The 27,165-nt window shown below is 38.4% G+C and overlaps 1 protein-coding gene and 3 pseudogenes across 1 annotated transcript in view; 1 reads left to right on the plus strand and 3 right to left on the minus strand.

Moving 5' to 3' along the window:
* Positions 1-26,465, minus strand: part of LOC148737119 (uncharacterized) — a 141,004-nt gene extending 114,539 nt beyond the window's left edge. Inside the window, exons 1-5 of the mRNA XM_088749263.1 lie at positions 26,279-26,465; positions 12,552-12,814; positions 11,762-11,876; positions 11,242-11,367; positions 11,000-11,125 (exon numbers count right to left, since the gene is read on the minus strand). Coding sequence (XP_088605389.1) covers positions 11,000-11,125; positions 11,242-11,367; positions 11,762-11,876; positions 12,552-12,814; positions 26,279-26,465 — 817 coding nt within the window. The remainder of the gene's footprint in view (positions 1-10,999; positions 11,126-11,241; positions 11,368-11,761; positions 11,877-12,551; positions 12,815-26,278) is intronic.
* On the minus strand, positions 2,504-3,185 carry LOC148737125 (uncharacterized; annotated as a pseudogene).
* Positions 4,131-5,880, plus strand: LOC148737126 (uncharacterized; annotated as a pseudogene).
* LOC148737127 (uncharacterized) lies at positions 8,907-9,981 on the minus strand (annotated as a pseudogene).
* Positions 26,466-27,165: the final 700 nt, after the last annotated feature.

The following is a 27,165-nucleotide window of genomic DNA, read 5'->3' on the forward strand; positions in this document are numbered from 1 at the left end:
CTGGTTCTAATTGCAGATGACAACATTTACCGAGGAAGATGGCCGTTAGGCCGGGTAACCGAAGTTTTCACGGGAAAAGACGGGAAAGTCCGATTAGCCAAGGTGCAAACAGCTGCCACAATTCTTACAAGACCAGTGACTAAACTGTGTTTCTTAGAGGGAGAAAACAAAGCTTAAAAAGAGAAACTGAACCTGTTGTTAAGAAGAATGTAATGGAATTGAAAATCCATACTGTAAAAGGATAAACTTACTCTCGCGTCGGACAATAGTTACGTTAAGTAATGAACTGTGGACTTTAGTGGTTCATTAGGGGGGCTATGTAGCCACGAGAGTTATTATTATTATTTTTTTATCAGTTCTGTCGTTCGTCTTTGTTAATTGTAATTAGTGTAAATAGTTCTCGTCTCGATAGTTCAGTTCTGTATTTATTAGTTTGTATTTTTTCGTGCTGTCAAAATGTAAATTAAGTTTGTCAGCGTTGTTTCATGTAATCGCCTTTGAGTATTGTGTAGCCTTGTTTAGTCTATTGTTTTAGCCTTTATCCGCTATATAACATCGTAGTTGTGATTTTCATTCAGTCGTTGTTATTCCGGAGTGCCGTACAGATCTTGTAAGTAGCTACGCTTTCGTTTGTATTTTTCTGTAGTTTCTCGTATTCCTTTCGTTGTATTTTAGTTTCGTTGGGTTTAAGTTCGCATTGTTAATTCTGTATTTTTTCTGTGTGTGTTATGTACAAGTGAATCGTCGAGATTAAAAAAGGAACGTATTTCAGACTGTAACGGAGTGTCAGTTACAGCTGATATCCAGCCATCTTGACCGGAAAAGCTTGGTTAATAAAGAATTTATTATATTATAAAAGATTTCGCTTTATTACGAGTTAAGAATGATCTTTTTCCTTGGAGAGCTGAGAAAGAAAGCCAACTGTGTTTGTTGCACAACAAACTCGCGAGAGCTGCTTCTATTTTCTTTGTTTTGACTATCTTCTGCCGCTTTTTGCCTTTCCGTCGCCGAATTTTCCAAGAGTTCAGAACGTAGTTCTTATTCTATTTTTCTCATGCGCGGGTTCAATGTGGGCAATCCTGAGCGGGCAAGATGGGCCCATCTTGACTGCTCGAGTAGCCAATTAGAACGCAGGATTTGCTCCATCTTGCCCACGGGTGTTGCGTGCGATGTGATGAATAATCCTTAATGAGTCATATTTCAACGGCATGCACCACAATTTCATGTTATTCTTCAGAGAGATGAGAAACCTACTTTTTTATTGTACGATAGTAAAATCATCAGTGACGAAGAATTTTTGGATTTGTACGAAAGTTACAGTTCCAAGAATCCAGTATTTCCTTACAGCTCCTACCCTAAGTTTGATTTCGACCAGATGGATGAATCAAGAGTATTTAGCGGAGTTGAAACTGCGAAAACAGGACATAACGTTATTGGCAAATGTCCTTCAATTACCAGACACTATACGCTGTCCACAAAGAACAACGTGTGACCGAACTGAAGGGCTTAGTATGCTTCTGAAGCGCTTCTCGTATCAATGTCGCTATTTAGACACGATTCATCGTTTCGCAAGACCAGTTCCTGAAATAAGTATGATTACCAATACAATGATTGATGATATTTCTTTGAGCCATGCTCATCCTATTTCACAATGGAATTTTGATATATTGATTCCACCAATGCTACAGTATGCAGATGTTACTCATGGAAAGGGTGCACCTCTCAGCAACTGCTTTGGGTTTATTGATGGAACAGTCAGACCAATTTCTCGCCTAGGCCAACACCAAGCAATGGTGTACAATGGCCATAAACGGGTACATTCCCTCAAGTCTCAGTCCGTCGCTCTACCAAATGGACTCATTAGAAATATGTATGGGCCTGTCGGTAAGTCATGTTCACTGGGATGCCATGAATATAAGCTGCCACAGAAGGTTTCTTTCATTTACTAATTTTATTTATCCGTTTTGGTATGCAGAGGTGAGAAAACATGATGCAGGCACGTTGGTAGATTCCAATCTTCTCCAGGAATTGGAAAGGAATGCATTTTCCCCAACTGGCCAACCCATGAGTGTTTATGGTGATCCCGCCTATCCGCTGCGAATACACCTACAGGCACCATTTCGCCATGTTGAACAATACAATTTTGACATGAGTTCTGTTAGAGTAACTGTGGAGTGGCTATTTGGTGACATCATCAACGACCTCAAGTTTTTGAACTTTAAGAAAAACCTGAAAATTGCGATGAGTTGAATGGGAAAAATGTATCTTGTATGTGCACTTCTTAATAATGCTGGTACCTGCCTATATGGAAACAAAACCTCAGAGTTTTTTGGTCTAGACCCTCCTTCATTGCAGTATTATTTTAGATAAATTCTCTCTTATAAACCGAGCAGAAATGAAGGCCATTATAATTCAACATAAATTCATTAAGTACTTGAATTCTTCTTGGTGGTCAACAATGCAGAAGTGATCAAACTTGTAACAATAACAATGAATGAACTTGTCATTCTTTCTTCTCAAGAAGCTTTTGAATAACCGACAAAATGGCTTGATTTGCTTGTTGTTGTTGCTGTAAGACAGTCACCATCACTTGCTGATTCTGCTCTTGCTCTAGTCTTCTTAGGTCCAGTTCTTCTTGTCGTAATTCTCGCTCAGTCTTGACTTTCTCTTGCATGAATTCAACTAGTGGTTCGGTGCGAGCACTTCTCCTTTGGCGCTTCGGTTTCTCCTGGCATCCATCGCCATTCTCTGTTGACTTGCGCTTTTTCGTCTCACTGTATCGCTCTAAAGCTTTCTGCCTTATGTCCTCTGCGTTTCTTTTATCTTCTTTTTGCTTTCTTGACTGAGCATCACCAACTTTGTTTAAGCTTTCTTCTTTCCCGACGAATTCTTCAAGCAAAACATCTATTTCAGACATGTCGTCCACAGATATTCCACATGCAGTTTCTTCTTGATGCATCTTAGCCCTATACTTCTTCTGGAGAAGAACCCATCGGTCTCTTACTGCCCTTTTATCTTTGAGATGAAAACAGTGTCTTCACTTGATTTAACTTTTCTGTAATCGATTCCCACCTTTCTTCCCTGGCAAAACTTCCATTTTTGAACGAAAACAAATCGCTCGCCAGAATTTCTCGAAGCAAAATAACATCATGATCTTCAGTCCACTCCATAGCTCTAAAAGCAAATTACGACAATTCATCTATTTGACCGATGGTCGAGGGAAAATGTAAACTTATTAAGACAAACATGAAAATATTGTCCGCTGAAATTTCTTCGAAAGACTCAATAGTTAAGCTTACTTGGCTTTCCATCGGAGGCGGGCGCCGACATCTTTTGCTCAAAGCTACGAGAATTGAAAATGTCCGTGTGTTTATCTATGTTTGAGTATACAATTTAAACAACATGAAAGAAAATATTTCTAAAAAACTAACAAGAGTAAAATAAAATGTTACAACAAGTTTGAGACAAGCTAGCGAGGGAAAAATACTCACGTTCTGGATACAACGCCAAAACTGATGAAGGTTCTGACGTTCGCGCGAAACGACAACTCCAGACAACTCAGACAACTTGACAGACAACTCCAGAACGCCCACCGGAACAAAAAGTCACTTCCGGTCGCCGTCGCCGTCGCAAAATAGCCTGGTGCTTAAGTTCTTTATTTAAATTTGTAAACCACGCATATTTTCATCTTGTTATTCATAAGTCCTTGGAATTCTTTTATATTTATATACGTTCTCACTTCACTCATTCAAGTTAAGTCAAGTCAATTTTTATTTAAACTTACGCAGAAATAATAATCATTATTGACTTGATAATGACGCTAAGCGAACGTCGAAACGTCGTATCATTTGTCTTAAACCTTTAACCGAGATGGTTTTTAATTTCTTACACTTTTCAACCTAATCGCAATTCTTTAAAGTTAAAAAGTTTTCAGGGCTTTGAAGAAATGTTTCTCAACCCTAGTCTGTCCAGATCTGCTTTGGGACAATTTGTTAACTGCTGCTCAAAAGCTGTCTTTATATTTTTCTTTTTTCTCTCACTTGGTTGATGATTGATTTCACTCGTCTTGCTCTATGCAGATGTGAATAACTGTTTCATCGCGGCCTGTGCATGTTTTGGACAATCATTTAAAAAATTTACCTTTCTAGCTATCGTTTCTCTATTCTTAATCTTCTCCTTTTTTCTATTGTATGTGTACATGTAGTTTCCACGTTTCATCAAATCAAGCCTTGGCCAAGAAACTCTTAATAGAAGTACGGGCAGTTTACGGTAAGAATAAGTGGAGGAAGTCAACCATCAAAAGTAAGCCTCTCTCATAATTTCTTAAACAAGAGCAGTGAAAGTTCCTCCAATGAGATACCAGCTGGCCATATCGAATTTATATTGCTATTAATATTTTTCTATAAGAGCCGTTTTGAAGGTACTATGAGCAGACAATCGAGCCTCTCAGACAAGTGGGTCAAAATAGATTGCGAGCAGTCTCTTTGCTCTAAAATCCGGGGCAATGAAGGTGAAAATATCGAAGATGTGCGTTACACATCTTTTGGGCGCCAGCTTAACTCTGCCAGTACTTTTATTTATTTTCTTATTTGTCCTCACTGGCTTTCCTTAGAGCAAAAGTGAGACTGCTTGTAGGCTTAGGTCAAATTAGCGTCATAACCCTACCTGTAGCGAATCTAAGTATACTGACTAACAAGTAAAATTCATTCATTCAAATCTTGATTTGCCCTCAACTATACGTACGTTATGTCCCGGCCAGATTGCTAGTGTGATGTAGCTATACAAAAAGATGTTGTTTCCAAAAATGGATTGAGGGGTTGAAACGGTTGAAACTATATTAGACCACAAGTCAATTTTTAAAGCGAGTCGAAAGCTGCCAATGCCATAAGGTGCTATCGCTGAATGAATAATGTTGGGCGGCAACCAATTTTTCTCGGAGTAATTTCTCCTAATTCGTGTCGACAGCATGCTTCGTCAACTAACATACTCTGTTTGTTTTAAATTAGGTGCGGTTCCTCAGCATTGGAGATCTATAAGAGATGATAAAATAAGGAAAGTAAACAACAGCTTTAAGAAGCACCGATGGCGAATCAAGCGAAGCAATCTTTTAAAGAGGATAAGTATTTTACATCAATTATATAAGGCCAGATTGTTAACGTTTACTACTTTTTCTCTTATGTTTTGGGACAAGTAACTTAAATCCAGTACGAGAAGAGAAAATATGATTAATACAGTTATTATTATTTCTTGGTAACAACTCTGCGCGTGTATTAAATCAGTTGCTTAATAGCAGCCTCCGCTGCTGTTTAACTGCTACAATGTCAACATGGTTTTCTTCCAAAGCTTGAGCTAAGTAGCTGATTTTTTGTGTCTTTCGTCTATTTCAATCTTAGCAAGCTCATAATCATGCTTTTCGTGTCACTGAAATGGAAGTTATGGCAACTTTGGCAGTTATTTGACTTCTCAATAGTGCTCCGACAAGGCTCTCACTTGTCTCGATCTTTTATTCCCTTTAGAAACTTTCTCGACGACTGTATACTCTGGACAACTCGACAGTGCTGTCTGATGGAGACAAGAAAAGGGCACGAGAAATTCTGTCTTCCCCAGACGCATTACATCATATGTCGTCGGAAGAAAGCTGCGAAGAAGAGGCAGTAGAGCCAAGGGGTGGCCCAACACCACGAAAAGTCAGAAGACTTTCATGGGAGAGGAGCAAACTGAGGAACATTAAAGTGATACTGGATGAGGCGTATTTTGCCGCAGTAACTGAGAAGCAACGTCTTACAAGTGCACGTATCAACCGGACTGGGGATGAATCATTACGCCCGATCACGCCCTCACCCAACTAACGGCCCGCGTTGGGCTGTCCGCAGCGACTGAGTCGAAACATTTTTTTCAGCACATTTGACATTGTCTATATACTAGCTGCAAAATTTTATTGATGTTCATTTGTTAAGAAAGGAATTGTAGGCACATTTTGCTCAAATAACGAGGACGATATTCGAAGACGATGTACTTTTTAAATAACAAAAATCAATTACGTGTCACCGATCCATCGACTGAAGTATATGTGTGATTTTACACAATAGTAATGAAGCACAGATTTCGCAAACGAACAGTATAAGTCTGGTATAGGTTATAGAAAAACGCACGATCACAACATATTAACCTGCCCTGTAATAATGAAAAAGGAAGAGAAAAAATCACTACTGCGCATGCTGAAACAAAAAAAAGTGTTTCTAAAACAGAACATTGTACTTCCTCCCCTCTAAGTCTGGATAGATCAGCAGGAACAAGAAGAAAAAATGTTTCCTACTGTAACCTCGTATTTCCGTCGACATTCTGACATTTTGCGTCAACTGAAACAACAGGAAAACATGTTTCCGAAACGTAACCTTGTATTTCCATAAACGTTTCGGTATGACGGAAATATAAAAAATTCATGTTTCCGGAACGTTACCATGTGTTTCCGCACATGTAAACATGAAGTTACATATGTGGAAACATTTGTTTCCTTCAACTGGAAACCTGACGGAAATATGTAAAAAAGTGATTCGGTTCCGTTGTTACCGCAGCAACGGAAACACGAGTAAACGTCACCAAGCCACCAGCGGATACACGTGTGACCTGTTATGTTTCCGTAACGGTTTCACAAATCCCTTTCACGTTTCTGATTACGGATTCTTGATATTTCGTCCTGTGAGGGTCCTTGAAAAACCTGATGCAGGCAAGATCCCTGCGCTTACTTAGGGTTGGGAGAGTAGACAAAACAAGTGATTCCTCATAACCATTATCTGGAAAGATAATCTTCAATGCCCTCCTCTGAACTGCTTCGATAAGATATCTACATAGGTGATGCATGTTCACTAAGAGATCTGATTGACGAACAATGTATCTACACTAGGTCAGTATGATAGGGCTCTGACTTCTTAGAAAATCTCAAGGCATGTAGCCTTTTGTTAGCTCTTCAAACAATTTTCGCTGAGTATTTTTACGAGTTGTGCCGTATTTTGACAAGCCCGTAAGGCGAGTCAAATTATAAACGACAGGTAAAACAGTCATTCTTGGTGGGTGTCAAATATCACTGAAAGCGCCCGCATCAAATGATCTCTATCATTTAATTTACACTGAAACGGCCAATCCGCAGGTAAACAATGTTAAATCAAATTAATTAACAGGCACATCATCAAGAAAGGACACGCGTCTTCTAAGAGAAAAAAAAGGGCGCGAAACGTGCGTGCTGTATTGCTAGCAATGATTACAGAATGAAAATGTAACTGTGCTTAAAAAAATTGTAAACTTGACTTAACTCCAAACAAAAATAATGCAATGCAATTAAAACTAAAATTAAGAACACAATTTGTCGTTCACGACTCGTAAATCGTTTGATGATAGGTAGTGTTACGGTATTTTCTCAACCGCCAGAAAGATATAACCCATACTAAATCAGCTAATTTATTGACTGACGTAGTACGGAGCGATATCAATAACTAATACAATAACTATCCTCTTAACTTAGCTACGGGGCGACATTAATACCTATACAATAACTATCCTCTTAACTTACAGCCCTCTATAAATACTATACCTTCAATCTCAGTGTACTACTACACAACTCACGGTTCTCTTTAAAGATCCTTGTCGCTTATCAATATCCACAACACTTTTCCAGGGCAGCCTTCCACACGGCTGACGATTCCAGTAAATAATGCCAACTACCCTATCCGGCTCTCGCTCCTCTGGGCTCCTCGTAGTAACACTAACTAACTGAAAAAAGGTCTCTAACTTTAACCTACGCGACTTCTTATATATCTTTTTGTATGTATAGTACCAAGTATGTAAATTATGTAATTGTTCACGGAAAAGTCCCCAAATGGGGGCATTCCAGATGAATGGAAGTAATTGGTGACATTATCTTTAACAAAAGTTGTTATAATTACCCAATGAGATCCTGACATGTATGATGGGTAAAGATTGTAAATAAATAGAGTTTTTTTTATGGTTGTGTGGAACCTTTTCATCTCTGCTTAACACATTATTTATTGGAATTTTTTTAGATATTCACACCATTTAATCAGATCAAAGTTTGTTAAAGGTATTGTTTTGCGAAATTGTGGTCTTACAAAATTGCTCCGATTAATGGAATTGAATTTAACGGGCTGTTTTTTCCTGGAAGTAATCTTTTGCCTTTTTTTAGGTTTTTTTTTTTTTGGATTTTTTTAAACCTCTGCCAACTAGATCATTTGACCAATTTCCGATAAATGGAGGTGGATATGCGCAAGCACCCAGTCTTGGAGCTCCTTGGCCACCTTTTGATCCCAACTGTGGTGCATCTCGTCCAGAAATTAAGTTCTTAACCAAACCAATAGCCATTGGAATACCTATTGAAGCAAGAATAGTCCAAAGGTCTCCTCCCTCTTGAGTCCGTATTGGGTTAATATGAACACCTTGTCTACTTTGTAAAGCGCCTAAAATATATCTATTCTGTTTTTCAGTTAATACATTATTGTATTTAATGAGTTGATTTATTTTATTCTCTGGTATTAGAAAACCACCTGACTGAACACCTTTTCCAGAAATTGCTTTAACTAACTGAGATGCTCCTTCACTTGCCAAACCAGATAAAGCAGAAAGTCCCAATGTCTTTCCAACAGTTGGTAAAATAGTTCTTCTTAGTCTAATAATTGATGTTAAAAGGCTGCCTACAATTTGGTTTCTGATGCTTGATTAAGCCAATTTTATATCCATACCTTTTTTCAATTGACGATGTTTGTTAACCGTTTGGCGACTGTCTCTAGAACCAAGAGTTTATCATTACCTGTCAATGCGTTCGAGGCTAATCTCAAAATATTGACTGTTTGTTTTTATAAGCTCTACCGAGATTAATTTTTTTTTTTTGATTTGTTGATAGTTTAACGTTGATTTCAAATAACTGTGTCACATCTTGTATATAATATACGTTATACAATTATTCAATCATATAACATATTCAATCAACAAGAAAAGAGATAAATCAATCAATCAAAAATCTCAATAATTTACACTATCAGCAATTCATTTTCGACTTGTTTTATTATTAGTTCTTTATCGTATAGTACAACAGCATTAACTTTGAAAACACTATCAGCAGCTGCTTGAGCATTGAGTTTATATCTAAAAATAAGCTGTTTGGGATCTCTTGTAACCTTTTCAGTTTGATAACGGAGATCGAAATATATAATTCCGAAAAGAGAATTGAAATTACTGAGATTAAGTTGCGTGCCTGAATTGTAATCATTCTTACGCATTGCGTAACTCATCAAATCATTCAATATTCTCACTTTGGAGACGCTATCGTATTCCACTTCGGGATAAAATACGCCATTACCATATTGTAAACGACAAGTTGCGAGATAACTACCACCACCACGGTCAGCGTTGATATTGAATGTATAATATTCATACGGATTCGCCTCATCATTACCGTCTTTATTACGCTGAAGAAATACAAATACATGCTTTATATTATCGATGGTTGTACTGATCTGAGAAAATCCCGATGATATAGAGCCACTGAGATGATTTTTCAAACATTTCTTGCATATAAGTCCACTGATCCACTTTCATAAAGTTTGATAGAAATTGTTCGTAAAGACTATCTTTTTGTTGGAGTCTGGGAACCCATAAAAAGAATCAATCGATAACAACGCGAGCATTATCGACAGCGTTCAATTTGCAGATGAGATTTGCGTCATCTAATAGTTGGATTTGAAATTGTAATTTCATTGTTGGTAACGTGCGATCTTCAAGCTCTTGGAAAAATGAATAACGGTTGGGAGGAATGATTACATTTACATCATTGTTTCCACTTGTTAACAGGTGTCGTGCTTCAAATCCAGCGTTTTGATTGGCATTAACTATTCTGTACTCTGTCTCCAGGTACCATAGATTATTTATAACGACGCTTCTTGAGTAATCGGTCTGCTCCAAAGGCAGTACCATCGGCTTTCTTTTGAACCTGGACCTGGACCTCGAAGTAAGCATTATACCAATCGAAAAGACTACTTCGGTCGTTGATGGTGAATTTGTAACTAGTCTTAGATTGTTCTTGATCATTAGCTGGGCTACGAATAACATCATTAAGCTGGATTCTTACTAATTCACTTTGTTATAAATACTGATCTGTTCTGCATGACATACTATTATGTTAGATTATTTTACCGTCTGATACCATTACCACTTATCAACCGATTGAGAATCATGTCTGTTGATTCTTCTTGTGTTTTTGGTTTCATCTTGGCAGGACTTTTTCATGGAGTGTTTTTATTTTGCATTTTTTGTAATATTCTCATTATAAAATCACCCGATCGTTGAGAAACAGCTTTTCCAAGACGTTCTCCAGCATGTGAAACACCTGCATCAAGAGCTTTTTTAGCAAATGGTTTTCCAACTAATTTGACTCACCATAGAGTCTCTGTGGCTCAGTGGTCTGACTTTCGATTCCTCAAGAGGACTCAAAATTGTTTCTTTGTCCCACAGTCATGACGAGACAAAAAAAGTCTTTTTCTATTTCTTTACTGGGCTCAAAACCTACCACCTTTTTTATTCCAATCGATTCTTGTTTTTCTTGCTGCCATTTTACCCATGAAATTATATGTTATTGACAAGAGCATGATCTGCAGGATTATACCTTTGCATTCATGTCCATCCCATCTGAGTCCAAGACTACTTCAAGAGTAGTTGTAAGATCCCTCGGTATTTGTACAATTGGCATCCTCGCTACAGTTGTGGGAATTTAGAGCACAGTCGTCGAGGTCTTAGATGAAATCAATGGATTGTACCCATCATCATTGTTGTCTCTAGGAAGGAGGGAAGGGGAACGAGGAGATGTGCAATGCAAAACCAGATCTACGGCTTGTTAATCCAGTCGTGTTAGTGGAAACGTTTGTGTCTTAGATGTGATAGTCGGAGTACGTTATAATTAGGATTATAAAACTTGTGTTTCTACAATGTTCATTACCTGTACAGTTATGTATATCCCCGGTGAATCCACGTTTACAAATGCACTTGAATGATCCCTTGGTGTTTTGGCAAACGACGTTTTCATTGGTGCAGTTGTGGGTATCTGTAGCACACTCGTCGATGTCTAAAATAAAGTCAATAGACCTTTGGTCAAAATACTGAATTACAGAGGTCGCAGGAAGTGGGGGGAGTACGTTATGATTAGGATTATAAAACTTGTGTTTCTACAATGTTCATTACCTGTGCAGTTATGTATATCCCCGGTGAATCCACGTTTACAAATGCACTTGAATGATCCCTTGGTGTTTTGGCAAACGACGTTTTCATTGGTGCAGTTGTGGGTATCTGTAGCACACTCGTCGATGTCTAAAATAAAGTCAATAGACCTTTGGTCAAAATACTGAATTACAGAGCTCGCAGGAATGGGGGGGGGGGGGGGGGGAAGAGGAGGTATGACGTGCAATGCTATTTTTCGCCAGTGGTGTGTGAAGAAGCAAGTTAGAACAAAAAATGCGAGGCTGTGGAGAGGAACATTCTTTGCTCCACTTTTCCCGGCACGGAATGCCTGTAATAGGCTGGGGTGACACTATAGCTTGAAAACACATAATGGGGCTGGCTTGAGATCCTTTCTAAAGAAAGAGCAAGAAAATTGAAACTACGCGTCATAAGTAGAGCCGATTTTGATTTATAAACCATCCGAGGGAATAGCCCCCGTGTTGCAATGAAATACAAAATTAATTTTTATTATTTTAAGTCTTGCCTTTTTTACAATCGTGGCCAGTGAACCCAGACGCACATAAGCATCGATATCGTTTTGTTGTGAATCCCGACTGGCAGGTGCCGTGGTTTTTGCATGGAGATTGAGCACAAAAATTCTTTAAAAGAAAAAGAAAAAAAAAAGAAAAAGAAATGGGATGTCACAAGTAATTATTCAATACCTTAACAACATTCTCCGACATCTCCCCGAGAACTTGAATACAAAAAGAAAAAGAGAATTTGGAAGGCATGCCTGTAGATAGGATTTAAAGAGTATAATGACGTCCCTAAGAACAACATCTAGGAGCCCCGGTCATAGCTCAATTGTATCTTTCTACCTGTTCTTAGCATCTCCCGGGCCATGAAATTGATCTAATTATTGCGACTGTTTTTAAGCTTCGAACCAATGGAATAAAACTGCCTTTTGCAGAAATGCCTTAAAATGACCATTCCAGTTATCTTTTCTCCCGAGAATTTTCTTATTAGAAGCGTGGTTGTGCTTTCTCTAATAGAACAGCGATCAATTGTTTACTCAAGGCAGGTGAGCATGGCTCTAAAATGAATACGACAAAGTACTCGCTTCTGTTAACGGTGTTGGGTGTCCGTCCTCAAGGCGCTTAAAGGATTTTTGTTTTTGGTCATTTCTTATATACAAAAAATCCGTAAGGACGCTAGCAAGTGGTTAAAATTATGTAAAAATAACAAATAATGGATGAAAGTATCCCTCAGCTCTCATGAATGGCTTAAAAAGAGAGAGGTGCAATTGACATTTAATTAACAGCTCGTCTATGTACCTTAGTTCCATGGTACACATAATTCGATGCTTGTACCAGATCCTCGTCATACTCTTTAGCAGTTGAGTTATTCAGTTCACAGTTGTGTGCTTCTGCCCCATTTTCTCCAAAATAGAAGTTAACACTGACGCAGTTATAGTTCAGGTAGCAACGGTATTCACAGGTGTCCCTGTCAATCACACTGATATTTGCTATGGTGTGGTTAATAAGACGTTCTCCCACGAAGAACAGGGTCGATGGAAAGGCTAAAATACGGCATTGATCTAAAAATTCAAATCATTAAAAGTCAAATAGCGTCATGGGTTCTAAAAGTCTAGGTTGCTGTTAAACTCGTTTTCCGAGCGCTTGGGTCTTGCCTTGATAATTATGACATATTCAGTAAGATACCAAGATCAAATTATATATATATATATATATATATCCTTTAGTTTTTTTCGAGAGAAAAGATCTTTAGAAAAGGATTGTATGGACAGAAGACATGTTATTTGGCACGTTTATCGATTATCCTTTGATTTCCAGAACATTCTTGATTAGTCCTTTAGGAAAGTTCTAGTGGTTTCGACATGAGCACGTGACTTCTATTTATAGAAACTCAGGTTGTTTACAGTAAATTATATAAAATTCTATGATGTAATTTTACTAAAAATAGTCGTGTTGTGGACCTGTAGAATCTTCTAGAAAGATTGTAAGCAACTATATAAGAAGGTGCTGTAGGTTGTTGTGTTTTGGAGGAAAAAAAAGAAAAAGAAGAGAAAAAGATGAAGGAAATAAACGAGTTAGCGAAGACAATTCATTTCAAGGTTTATCCCGAAACCATTGTATGATCTCCAAGAGCCAAAAAAGTTTTTTTTTTCATTCCTTTATATAAATGCAAACAATTTTCACGATGACCTCTGCTGAACCAGCTTACATTAAACAAAGTACATATCTTTTTTTTCTTTTTTTGTTTTTGTTTTTCTCATCTCGGTCACTTTCTGCGGGACACCTCACACAAATAGCTTCACATTCGTTAAAAATGATATCGACAAAGTGTAGTTTTAACGAACCCAAACTCCGAAGAAAATTTGATCCAGATAACTTTCATAACTTCCATCAATGCTAAATAATAAAAGAGGCAAGAAGTTTCAGTCTTGAACTCCCAACTTGTATGCATTATGACAAAACATATTATTTTCCTCGCTCATCTTAAAAGTTATTATGCGCGCGGTAATTGCAAGTCCTGCCTAACCCCTAATGGGCCACCATGGTGTACATCTCTACATATGCATGGCCGGAACACGACGTGTGCACTTCTCTTCAGCTGGCAAGTTCCTGTTTGGCTTAGCCGAGTGGTTTCAAAGCTCTCAAGAATTTTTTCTATGTTTCATCCCGATTGAGATACATCCTTTTGAAGCTCAATTTCAAAAGTAAATATTTCCTTAAAAAAAAAAAAAAAACCATGATATGTCAGCTCTGTAAACGGACGAAAATAAGTTTGGAGTTAACAATATTTTATTCCTAAACGCGGGACGAGTTAAGGCCGCAACGAGGAAACTAAACTTTCTTTACTCTTCCCTGAAATAGTAAGAATTATTGAGTGTTGTTGAATTGATTATTTTGTCATAAAACCTTATGATAAGAGGTGCATCCATTGAACGATATACACGCGCCAAGCACGATCAAATTCTCAATTTTACGTTAAGATCTTTATTCCGTTTTAGTTCTGTTTTGTTTTTCTCATTGTCCATATCAATTAAGCCTCATTTCGATAAAACTTGTCCACGGTGGATTAATATCCAAAAAAACCCTTGGAAACCGCTATTGAAGTAAAAATCTTCCCGTTGCTTCATTGTGCATCGATTTTAATTCAATTATGAAAATGCACTAATAAAGAGTTGTGAAATATAACCAATTTCAATGTGTTCATGGTTAGACATCCACGTCGTTCATCTCTTAGTATAGCCACCTCTCAAGTGAGGATCCGGAGTTCTGATATTTCAGCCCATTCGCACTTAGTTCCGTTTACATTATTGGAAGCATAACTGCTCTGTCTGCATTTAACAATTTTCTCTCTGTTTTTATTACCTTTGAAAAAAAACCTTACTCATTAGGCTTCCAAAGACTGCGTAATACATAACGCAGGAAGGTTGCTACGACGATTGAAAACAATATGCCTCGAATGCCGATTGGTATATGTTTAACACATGTCGGAAATATGTTGATGAAGTGTATAAATTTTACTACAAAAGCTTTCTTCAAATAAAAACAAATGATGTCAACTAAATATGACACCAGCGACTAATTATGTACCAAAGAGAGGTCGTTATTCCACAGGAGATTGTCAAAAGAAGGGAGGCAATTTTTCGAATTGAAAAAATTTCCTTTCCGACTAGTTAAAATAACAATTTCTATTTCCCTGAGTGCGAGGCTAACTATAGGCTCTTCCTTGGGTTCGTGCGAGCACCAAACAGATATATGGAATTTGCGAAAATATGTTCATTAGTTTTGGATAGCCTTGATAAAACTTAAATGGACCTTAGAGTGTCTCAAAAGAATTCGAGGGCATAAGCTGTAAAAAAGATAACCAATTTGGTAACTGCAGACATTGTTCGGTCATAACTAAAAACTTTGCTCAATCACGCTCGCATATTTTAAAAAGAATCTAGAATATTTTTAAGTGAACAGAAGATGACAGCGCATTAAAACGGAAGATGAGTTTCAGTAGCCATCTTATACAATGTATATATGAAGTTCATATATTTTGAACTGCGGTTATAGATACGTATGATGCACGATCGTCGCAGTAGAGAGCGCTATTTATGCAATAGCGAAAATCAGACCTGAAAAAAATCAGGTATGTACGGGATTCGAACCACTGACCTCTGCGATACTAGTGCAGCGCTCTACCAATTGAGCTAACAAGCCAAGTGGGAGCAGGTCGTTAAGTTGATTCGTAATAAACCCGTGATGATAAATCAGATACAATGTATACATGAAGTTCATACATTTTGAACTGCAGTATTAGATACGTATGATGCACGATCCTCGCAGTAGAGAGCGCTATTTATGCAATAGCGAAAATCAGACCTGAAAAAAATCAGGCCTGTAAGGATTCGAACCACTGACCTCTGCGATACTAGTGCAGCGCTCTACCAATTGAGCTAACAAGCCAACTGGGAGCAGGCCGTTAAGTTGATTCGTAATAAACCCGTGATAATAAATCAGATGCAATGTATATATGAAGTTCATATACTTTGAACTGCGGTATTAGATACGTATGATGCACGATCCTAGCAGAAGAGAGCGCTATTTATGCAATAGCGCACTCTACTGCGAGAGAGTACTAATGTGCTCTCTACTGAGAGTGTACATTGTACATTATGCAATGTGCTCTCTACTGCGAGAGAGTACATTGCATAAGTAGTACTCTCTACTACTTATGCAATGTAGCCATCTTGTTAGTTAAGCCTCTATAAACGAGTATTTTAGTCCTGGAAAATGAGCGTTTCCATTTTTTTTTTTTTTTTTTAATTAAGTTGCATAGCTGAAGAATTAAGAGCAGAAAAACAAACGTTTTTTGTAAAAAAAATGCAAGCTTTAAAACATACCATCTGGGCAGAACTGAAATTGTCCGAAGGGAAGCACCACAGAGATAAGGAACATGTGGGGAGAAACTCTCATGTCTGCCAAAAAACAACAGAAGAGAAATCCTTTCGATGTTTTGAAGCTGTTAAGCAAACTGAGGAGCTTAACAGCAGTTTGTTGACAGAGATGTACCACCAATATAAGGCTACGCTACCCTAGAAACGTGTTAACCAATAACATTTGGCCGTGATATATAAAAGATGTTTCACCGCCCGTAACAGAGAGGCTGTGAGATTAATTGTTAATGTCTACTGAAACAGTTAATTTGGTTAGTTTTCTCCTCAGGCAGCTATTTATATCTTTCACTCACTATCTCTAGGGAGGTTCTTATCTTCTTCTAACTGTTTTAATAATTATTAGCAGCATCAATTGACAAAACTTTGTGAAAATGCAAGCGCATGAAAAGGTTTTTTTTTTTTTTTTTTTTCAAGATTCATATTGATACCTCTGCGGTATTTTGACCAGAGAGGGATTTTAAAAGACAATTTTAGAGATCATGGCTTCAATGAGGTAGACCCTTTTGTTAAGTGTCATTCGCACTGAGTTATTTTTAGCCTGATTTGCACCTGCATTTTAAGTATTCTTTCGTACAATTAAGTGAGTTTTTGATATGCAAATTCATTTCGAAGAGAAGGTTTTCCCCTGGTTCCAAGTGAAGTTTCCATATTTTGTTTGTGAAATGACTAGGTGCATCTTTTAACTTGTAGCAAGAGAGAATTTCATGAGCGCGCTCGACACTTTAGATCGCTGTCCACACGGGTGGTCTTGCCAGAAATCAATTTTAGCTTGCAGAGACACGAAAAAGTAGGATTGGAGAACAACCAAACTAAAAAGGAAAACTTTCTTTCGACGGGAATTCGAGAGGATCGCCCATAGAGAGAGTGGCATACATTGCCAAACCGAAATCTGGTTTATAAAATAATATCTACCACAAAAACTCAACTTGTTTAAAAGATAAAAGGTTTAGATATTGCATAAATAATTTTGAAAAGACCTTTGAACGGCTATAGATATTCCTCGCTTCATTGTGCATTGACAATTATTTAATAATGAAACTCTACGTGGAGGATTGTTTTATATCACTACGTGATGATGGTAAACAACTTTTTTTTTAACTCGTACTCATCTTATCAGATTAGCAAATTCTACAGTTAAAACTTGCTTAATTTATTTTTTGTGTGTTTGTGTTTTTTTTTTTGTTTGTTTGTTTTATTATTTGGTCCACATCCCAATTTCTTAATGTCTTTTAATTTTGCTGGAACATGTCAGCTGATCTGTCAGGTTACCAAGCAACAGTAAGATTGTGAGCCTCAAGCCCATATGAAGACAATTTTCGAAAGAATAGGCTACTTTTTGAGATCTCATAATTTAATATACTTTTTGCCGGATGATGCATCCTTCACTTTGTAAGTCTGCTAAACATTGCTTATGTTTTTCTATGCAAATCATCTACGTCTTGAGTTTTATTTCTCCAAATTTTGCAACCGACAAAGTTTTTATCAGCAGATCGTTAATGAATCAGTCTTGTGAAAGACATAAAACGAAACTTATAATTTCACCGCAGTAAACACTTTTTTTATCATATTACAGTTGTGATAAGAACATCGAAAAACCTACGTACAGACCTAATCGAGTGTTGTCGCTCAGAAAACCTCATTACTGAAGTTTATCTTGTTTTTTTTAATAATGTAGTCTTTAAGTCCCGACTTTTTCACATTAAATTTTAAAATAGAATTTTCCATAATTATTCTCAAAGTTGCTTTGTATAACAATATTACCCATTCTTATTATTCATGTCAGTTAAACTTGTTCAAAATAAAACGTCTACACATCCAATAAACATTAGAAGTCCTTTGACTAAATTCGAAATCTTCTCTTGGCCTCACTGGATATGGGCGATAATCGAAATATGAGAAAGTCATTGTGAGTGTTTCCATAGTAATTGCATAGCATTTACAACGTTTATTGGAGGTCAGTATCAAAGTTATTCCAGGTAAAACACAAGATAGACTTAATTATTTATGCATGCGTTTCACAGTGCATCGATGATAGTTAGAATATTTCTCATGATTACTGTAACGAATGAAAAGGAAGAACCACAAGGATCTAGAATTAAAGGTGAAAAATATCCTCAAAGTGATAGCAGACAGTGTACAGCAATTATTCTGACAGCCTCTAGCTTGCTAGCAGGCGATAGTTTGCGTCTACAAGCGCGAGACTCAGCGCGGCGAATATTCGGTCGCCACTTGAAAGCGCGGGGAAGGGAGGAAGTGGAATAAAACGCCTGCCCGAAACCCATCATTTCTCACCAACCGCTCCCTATACACTGCATGGTATCCCCGAAATGTCACGCATTCTTGAAGGGAGAATCAGATGGAATGAAATGGAGCCTCGTGTCTAAAACTTACGAACGTGTCATACTGCCAAAATAAAGTATTCACGTGTCAGGGGTGATCGCGAACGGTACGGCGCAGTGACACCAAATTAAGCGGTAAAAAATTTAAAATCGACAAATAAAGTATTAAACGAGGAGCGTATAACCAGGCTAGTCTTCCGATAGGGAAACACCAACATTTCAACGAAAATTAATTTTTGATCCCCATAATAAAGGAGTACAGAGGCCTTGAGTTTCACGACATGGAGAACAAAACTTTGTACGAGTTATGTAGTGAACTTGGTTTTCGGTTGACGCATTTATCTAAGTTATCCTACAGAAATGTGCAGGCCATGAGGTCGCAAGTTAAGAAGCAATCATCGCTTTTTCAAAGATTGGAAGTCTGTAGCAAACGCAGCACTCAAGCTTCACCAGTGCTGTACAAACACCTACTTGTGCAAGTTGGTTGGCAATAATACAATTTAAGAGCAAATCCGTGCAAAAATCAAACATTACATTGCAAAGTTAAAAAACTACAATTCGCTGTTCTTTTGCATACAAGTATCCTTTAGAAAGTATGCAATTGCTGAAGTTTTTCCCTTGAAAACATTATTTGTTTCAGAAAAAACGAAAACGTTTCGTTTTCAGTCCCAGGATCGATTTGGTGAGACCGAACAGGTTTAAAAAGGTCATGATTCGCTCGACACGCGTATTAAAACAATTGTGCTATAAAAAGCTATCATAGTTTCAAGTGGTTGTACAACTTATCACAGTCTAAACACCGCGATTTCATAAAGATTGGATCAATCCCAGTATTCAAGAGAAGTCAAAAGCTTATGGCTCTCCCGTGTTGCGTAAAAGGGTAGACGAAAAACAATGACAATTTTGAGCATGTGTCTTTGTTCAGAATTTCGTAAGATTGCTTAAAATATGTAGAGTTGAGTTTGGGGAAATAAGTTTGGGATTTTTAAAATTTGTTTGAAAATCGTGAAGAAAGACATAAAATCACGCCATCCTCTTGTGTACATGTGATCATCAAGACATTGATAGAGTAAAAATTACTCCGACTCCGATGCATATAGCAAAGTAAATATAATAACCTTAGCTCAAATATTATATTCTTAGCTGTTCGCAACAGTCCAAAGTTTTTTTCCGTTTTGTCGTTTTCTCCATTCTGGGATCTCCGTAAGTTTGACATCGGCACCGTCGCTTTATGTCGCGCCTCGATCAAAACAGCTGCTCCGGAAAACGTCTAAACTTTGCAATTTGTGTTCCACGTGCGCTTGATACGACGTGTCGGTGTTCTTAGCGACAACATTCATTAAAACACTGATCGAGCCGACTATTTAATTAAAGCTTACGTTCAGAGTTTTCTATCTTCGACCCTGCGATCTCTCCCTATAATTCGTTACTTTGTGGCAGCAGATTTCTCTTTAGATCGCTAATAACTATTATAATATAACCAAAGTAAAGCGCGCGCTCTGATTGATCAATTTAGCGTCCCCCCTTTGCCCATGGGTGTACGCTGCTGACGTGAGCAAATGCAAAGACTATTTTTCCGCGCGCGCTTGTTTTTTTCTGGTCACGTAAGATTTGTTAAATAAAAGGGAACTCTTTAGCTTCAATGTGTTAATGTTATGTTATAAAACAAATGGTAAACACCACAGCGTACACTATTGAGTTATGGATGCACTTGGGAGGTTTGCTAAGCACTCAAGAAGCTACAGTCGCGCTAGGCTATCGCCTCGAGCGACTCTTACGCTTCTTTCGTGCTTAGCAACCTCCTGCGTGCATCCATAACTCAATAGTATACGCTGTGGTGTTTACCATTTGTTAATTTTACCACGAATTTATCGTTCTCGTTACTTACTTCTGAAGAATCGATCACGTCAATTTTATGTAATTGAATTAACCTTACTAGTGCGTGTTTATTTCCAACGAGGACTGAATAAAGATTATAAATTTAAGAAAGACAATACTTTCGGTGTTCCTGCAATTGAGGAAATGATGGAAGTTTTTTGCTCTTTCGGGAGTATAGTCGGCAGTCCATGTTCGTAGATTTATCATATTATATTGTCGCGCTATTCAAATTACGTAGGGTAGTTCTGTCAATTAAAACCATTGTGACCTCTTTCCTGTTTTGAACTCATTGATTGAAAACTTCTGGACAACGATCGTCAAAAACAAAAGAGAAGAGACATATGGCAAAAAAACCCAATCTTTTCAATCGAGGACTCAGGGACTCGGGGACTCGGTGACTCAGAGACTCGGGGACTCGGGGACTCGGAGACTCGGGGACTCGGGGACTCGGAGACTCGGGGACTCGGGGACTCGGGGACTCGGGGACTCGGGGACTCGGGGACTCGGGGACTCGGGGACTTGGGGACTCGGGGACTCGAGGACGCGCAGGGACTCAGTGACGTGATAAGCAAACAAGTCCTGATTCTGTAGAGTATAATTTTCGGTGGCCTCGAGAAAGTTATTACACTTCCGAAACAGGTAGACTGCTTTTCCAGAGACGTGCGAAATGTTAACGACAAAAGTGATCCTTTTTGGTCAAGTGACTCAATATTCTTTCGCATTTCTTTGCCCGCGCTTTTGTTGGTTGTTGTAATTTATCCGCTTTCGTTTACTAATACAACTTGTTTCGTAATATTTCTTTTCCGGAAAGTGAACGCGAACTAATTACAACAGACGAAACTAAGGTGTCTACCTTCCATGATCTGATGCGAATCGTAAGGAATAATTATAAGTGAGAGTGTTTACAATTCATTCCTGAGGAAGAATTGCGGATTCAGTACAAGGACGATGAGGATACTTCCGTAACGAAGTAATCGCAACTTGCGTCCGTTGTTATAAGCTCGCATCAATCTTCCAGAAAAAAAAAGTAAAATAAATTGCTAACTCTCTAATTTATTAATTCTTCATCAAATATAAATTGTAAACGCTCGAGTTGAACTGAATCCGCAATTTTTCATCACGAATTAATTGTAGACGCTCTAATTTATTCCCTACGATTCGCATCAGATCATCTAAGGTAGACACCTCAGTTTTGCTAACGACAACTGTTACGCACGTCTCCAGAAGAAAACAAAAAAAAAAACAAAAAAAAAAAACAGTGTGCCTGTTTCGGTAGTATAAAACCTTTCTCGAGACCATCAAAAAATACACTTTACAAATCAATGGAAAAATCAGGTGCTGTTTGTTTATTACGTCTCTGAGTCCCCGCGCGTCGCTGAGTTCCGACCTCCTCGCGCCCCACGTCCAAGAGTCCCGGCGTCCCTGAGTCTCCTAGTCTCCGAGTCTCCAAGTCTCCGAGTCTCCGAGTCCCTGATTTCCACTTCCCTGAGTTCCACGTCCCCGAGTCCCACGTCCCCGAGTCCCCGTCCTACTTTTGGTCACAGCCTGATAAAATTCCACATTCATTTCCCCAAAAGAAACTTTACATTATTTGAAAGATCGTTACCTCGGGTATTATCACTCTTAATCTTACGAAATTCTAAACGAATGCACACCCTCAAAATTATCGTTATTTTTCGCCTACGGTTTTACGAAGCATGGGAGAGCCATGACTTCTATACTTCTCTTGATTACTCAGATAGACCTAATGTTTATAAAACCGTGGTATTTAGGCCAAGGCAAGTTATCCAAAAGATTGGAGGTGGGAGAGCTTTTTGTAACGCAACAGTTTTGACAAGCGGGTGAAGTGAATCATGACTAATTTCAACCCCGTTTGCACGTGATTGGGATCGCCAAACTGTGCCTAAATTGAAAACGGCTTCCACCGTTTTTCTCAGAAATGAATAGATATTTCAATTCAAGGAAAAAACAACATGGCACTCATGTTCTTACTAAAGGCTATCTATATGCAACAGACGAGTGAATTTGATTTTTTTCAGATTTGCCGAAGATTTGCGATTCTGTTTGATTCTTTCACAGATCTGCTCTTAATAACGAAATAAACGACTAGTCTGTTCATGCCTTTTCCACAGCCTGTTAAGGAAATAAATGACTAGTCTGTTCATGCTTTTTCCACAGCATGTTAAGGAAATAAATAACTAGTCTGTTCATGCTTTTTCCACAGTCTGTTAAGGAAATAAATGACTAGTCTGTTCATACTTTCTCCACAGCCTGTTAAGGAAATAAATAACTAGTCTGTTCATGCTTTTTCCACAGCCTGTTAAGGAAATGAATAACTAGTCTGTTCATGCTTTTTCCATAGCCTGTTAAGGAAATAAATGACTAGTCTGTTCATGCTTTTTCCACACCCTGTTAAGGAAATAAATAACTAGTTTGTTCATGCTTTTTCCACAGCCTGTGAAGGAAATAAATAACTAGTCTGTTTATGCTTTTTCCACAGCCTGTTAAGGAAATAAATGACTAGTCTGTTCATGCTTTTTCCACAGCCTGTTAAGGAAATAAATTACTAGTCTGTTCATGCTTTTTCCACAGCCTGTGAAGGTAATAAATAACTAGTCTGTTCATGCTTTTTCCACAGCCTTTTAAGGAAATAAATAACTAGTCTGTTCATGCTTTTTCCACAGCCTGTTGAGGAAATTGAAAGGACATCTTCTCCCCTAGGTACACTTATCACAGCTATTTCTTGTTCGGGTTTCAAAACCACCGTTTTCCTCTCAAATTAGAAAAGGCAACTCTCTACATACAACACCCTTCCCTTCTTAATTTATAACGTGACGAGCTTTTGCTATCAAGTTATACCTTATTTTTCTTTTGACACCTACTCAACCAATTAGGAACCCCTTTCGGTGACAGTAAATCCAGGCAAACCTTTAAATCACCCACTGTGGTCGCTGCATCATTCGTTAAAAAAAATGCGCCTTCCATCGACAGCAGCGAGTAAGAGAATCGCTCAAAACCAAAACACGTCGTTCACGGATTAGATATGAGCAATGCAAAGAGGAGCTAGTTACTAATAATCATAATGATAATAATAATTATGATAACGATAACTGTATTCAGTAATTAGAACAAGATAAGAACGGACGTGCAGTATGTAGAGTTTTTGTGAGCAAGACCTTTCTCGGAACATCGGGGAGTAGGTCTTATCCTACCAATTCTCCTCTCTTTCCCTCCCCCCCCCCCCCCCACGTTTTTTCTCGAAAAAGGTTGTTAACTCTCAAGTTCACAAAAGAAGTTCTCATAATATAAAATAATCTTTCGTTATTTAACAATTATTCCACGAGCGCGCGTTGGATATGAGATGATAGATAGCCAACGAGGCGCGTAGCGCCGAGTTGGCTATAATCATCTCATATCCAACAAGCGAGAGTGGAATAATTGTTTTATTAAAAAAACGCCTCCAAGAATCTTCTCGACCTTATTTTGTGAGAAGAAACCGGATTTAACAATGTACAGAAATTAGATTATGGTATATTGGCTCATATACCATAATGGCTGACCCAATAAAAAGTCTTGAATTGCATTATCCAATGATCCCGTTTTTAATAATATGCTTTATTCATTGGAAGAGAAACGTCGACCAGTTAGTTACTTACGTGGAATAGCAAAAAAAGAAAGACTGAGGTATATAGACTGCCTCTGTTAATGGTTCTGCGCGTCCTTGGAACGCTGAGAAGATTTTTATTGGGATTTTATTTGTCTTAATGACATTCGGATGAGCCTAGCATTAATTAACAAACATTAGATACATTATCCTGTTCATGGATATAGAAAATATATGTTTACTTTTGTTAATCATACCAATCGCTCTGCAGTAATGAAAATTATCACTGGTAGCCCTAACGTTAGGTCAGAGGGAGGGGGGGAGGGAGAAGTAGCTATCGAGCGCGCCACGATCGGCGAGAGGCATCGTGACGACTAGTCTCCCTTGCAGCCCTTTCCGACGTTGTCGCGCACGCGAAAACTCCCCCACCAAAAATTGTATTTCTTTCAAAACGATAATAAGTGAAAGTCAGAGGTCTTTCGAAACGGTAAAGCGATGTACAAAAATATCACCATCTGTCCCACACACCCCGGCCATGAGTGCGAGGGAATCCGAGAGAAGACGTTGCGGTCTAAATTTCGTAACTGTACCAAAACAAGTGCAGTCTTTTCCTGGAAAGAGGTAAACAACTGTACCTTCGATAGTGTTTTGCCAGATTTGTTTCAAGTTACCTTTCGACGGGACCAGATACTTCTTTGCCGCTTCCGAGTTGCGAGTGTTTTTACGAAAGGTGATAAGTTTCTTTCAGAATGAGCTACCTTGAATCGATTCAGCCACTGTCGGATATGTTTGTGAAGACACTGTCCATGACCAAGAGAATTCGTACACACATTTTCTTTTTTGTGTGTGTGCTCGTCTTAGTGATCTCTCTTTTTCTAGATAATTTGGTAATGTCAAACAAGTTGAATTAGTAAATTGGCCACTGTAAAGAGTTTAAAAAGCTGACATGAATAAATGAATAAACTTTAATAATTACTCCTGTACAGGCTTTTCAGCAACTATTTACAATGGTAGACAATTTACAATCACAAATGAACAACTTAAAATAGGGTAATAAAAAAAAAAAAGAAAAAAAAAATATATATATATATTTATGTCCAATGGGTATCATACAAAGACTATTAATGTGCCCCTCTTAGGGAGTCCTTCAAAGAATGTGTCAGTGACCTTACTGAAGAGAAGTTCACTAGGTTACTACTCAGGGAATTTAATAGTGAAACTGCTCTATAGGAAAAGGTTCGTTAGCCGTTCGCGGGCTTATAAAATGGGATGTGAAGTTTGTTACTATGCCGCGTGGCTCGATCATGTCTGGTAGTGCGTTTTTGTAACTTGTTACCTAAGTAGTCGGGTGCTAAATTATTGGCACACTTATGGGCCATAATTGTATCTCTAAGGTGAAGTGTCTGGCTCAGTGACAACCAGTTAAGTTGGTGCAATAGGGGAGTGACATGTTCGTGCTTCCTGGAGCCTACAATCAAAGTTTTGGATCAGTTGCAGTTTATTTATATTAGTGGAGGATGTGCTTGACCACACTGTTGAACAATAGAACATTTTGCTGAATACCAGGGATAAAATAACAAGCATTAGTGTTTCCTTGTCGAAACTGTTTTTAACTCTGTTGATCTGGACTAGTTTTGATAAACAAGAAGAGACGAAGTAAGAAATGTGACTATCATAGGTCAGGTGTGAGTCAGTGATCACACTCAAGTCTCTTGCTGAGTCAACAGGGGTAAGAGACTTCCCCAGGAAAAACATTTCGAGTGTTAGCCCTTCGTCAGAGCGAATGGACGAATTGTGGGTTGTGTGTGGATTCATGTTCAGAAAGTGGAGCTACGCCATTGGTGGGAACATGGCGACGAGAAAAACACGAATAAGTTAGTAGAATGAAAAGCGTTCGCTGATACCTGTGGGATTAAGAGTGTGGATTTGAAAGATAAACTATTGTTCAAGAGTTTTGCGGCTATCCGAGCTACCTAAATGCAAGGAAAGACCGCAGATTGCCATATGTTGCTTAGAATGATTAGGTAGGTTTAAGTGTCTAGCGACTGGTTTTGATGCGTCCTTGTCATTCCTTTCTACATCGCGGAGGTATTCTCAGAATCGGTCACCTAGTTGTCTTCCTGTTTCGCCGATGTATATCTCTTTGCAATACAGAGAATCTGTTCAAGAAAACCAAATTCAATGATCAAATAATGTTTTGAAATAAGCCCAGCCATTCATAAATTTGTACATGGCCATCTTCATATGAGTTGCCACAAGTCAAACAGGAACAGCCTTCGCCATTGCAATACGAGCCTCCTCCCCCTCCAGCTTGATTTCCATAGGTACCACTACCTCCCCCAGAGTATCCACCACCTCCACCTGATACGCAATTATCCTCTGATTCCTCTCCACCATCACCAAACCCTCCAATTGCTGCTGGTGCAGGGCCCCCGTTATTACCGCTATTCATTTTTCCGGCTTTACCTCCGACCCAGGCTTCGGCACGTGAAATGTCAATGGAAGTGTGGATTAACTTCAGTCTGTGGCTTAGTCCTTTTGCTTATCTACCTGTCCGTCTGGACCTTTTTTAGTTTTTCTTTTTCTCCAGAGAGATGTGGTCTCTCTTAGAATCCAAAGACTCTTACGTTCATAAGTTTTTCCATTCCCGAAAAATCCAGTTTTGCAGGCACAGCGATAAGATCCTACGGTGTTCTGGCAATGAGCGTTAATGTCACATACGGATGGAGAAGCGGCGCACTCGTCGATATCGGTGAAAGAGAAATATTTTTTTCCCGATTTTTTCTCAGACTCTTCTAAGAACTTCTGACCAGGGCTCATTCCTCAAATAAAAGCGATTTTTCTTGCTTCCTTCCAAACTAATTTTATGACTTCAAAGGGACATCTCTCCTACGCGACCTTCTATCACCTTAAAATAACACTTAGAATAGCAAAGACGTGCGTAACAATGTATTGTGGAGTACCCTTCCTCAACTTCTCAAGAATCGGCAGCAATTAATTCAGCAGTTTGCTCGACTGGGCTTTTTCAGTCAAAGTTTGTTTGCAGTATCTAGCACCATGTTTGGGTTGGATCTAAGCCCCCTCCCCCATTCCCCTCTCCCTCCTTTATCTCTACCATCTAAGCGCATATTTATCTCTTTTCCCAAAAACAT

This window comes from Stylophora pistillata, chromosome 2 (assembly GCF_964205215.1).
Source record: "Stylophora pistillata chromosome 2, jaStyPist1.2, whole genome shotgun sequence".
NCBI classification, from domain to species: domain Eukaryota; kingdom Metazoa; phylum Cnidaria; class Anthozoa; order Scleractinia; family Pocilloporidae; genus Stylophora; species Stylophora pistillata.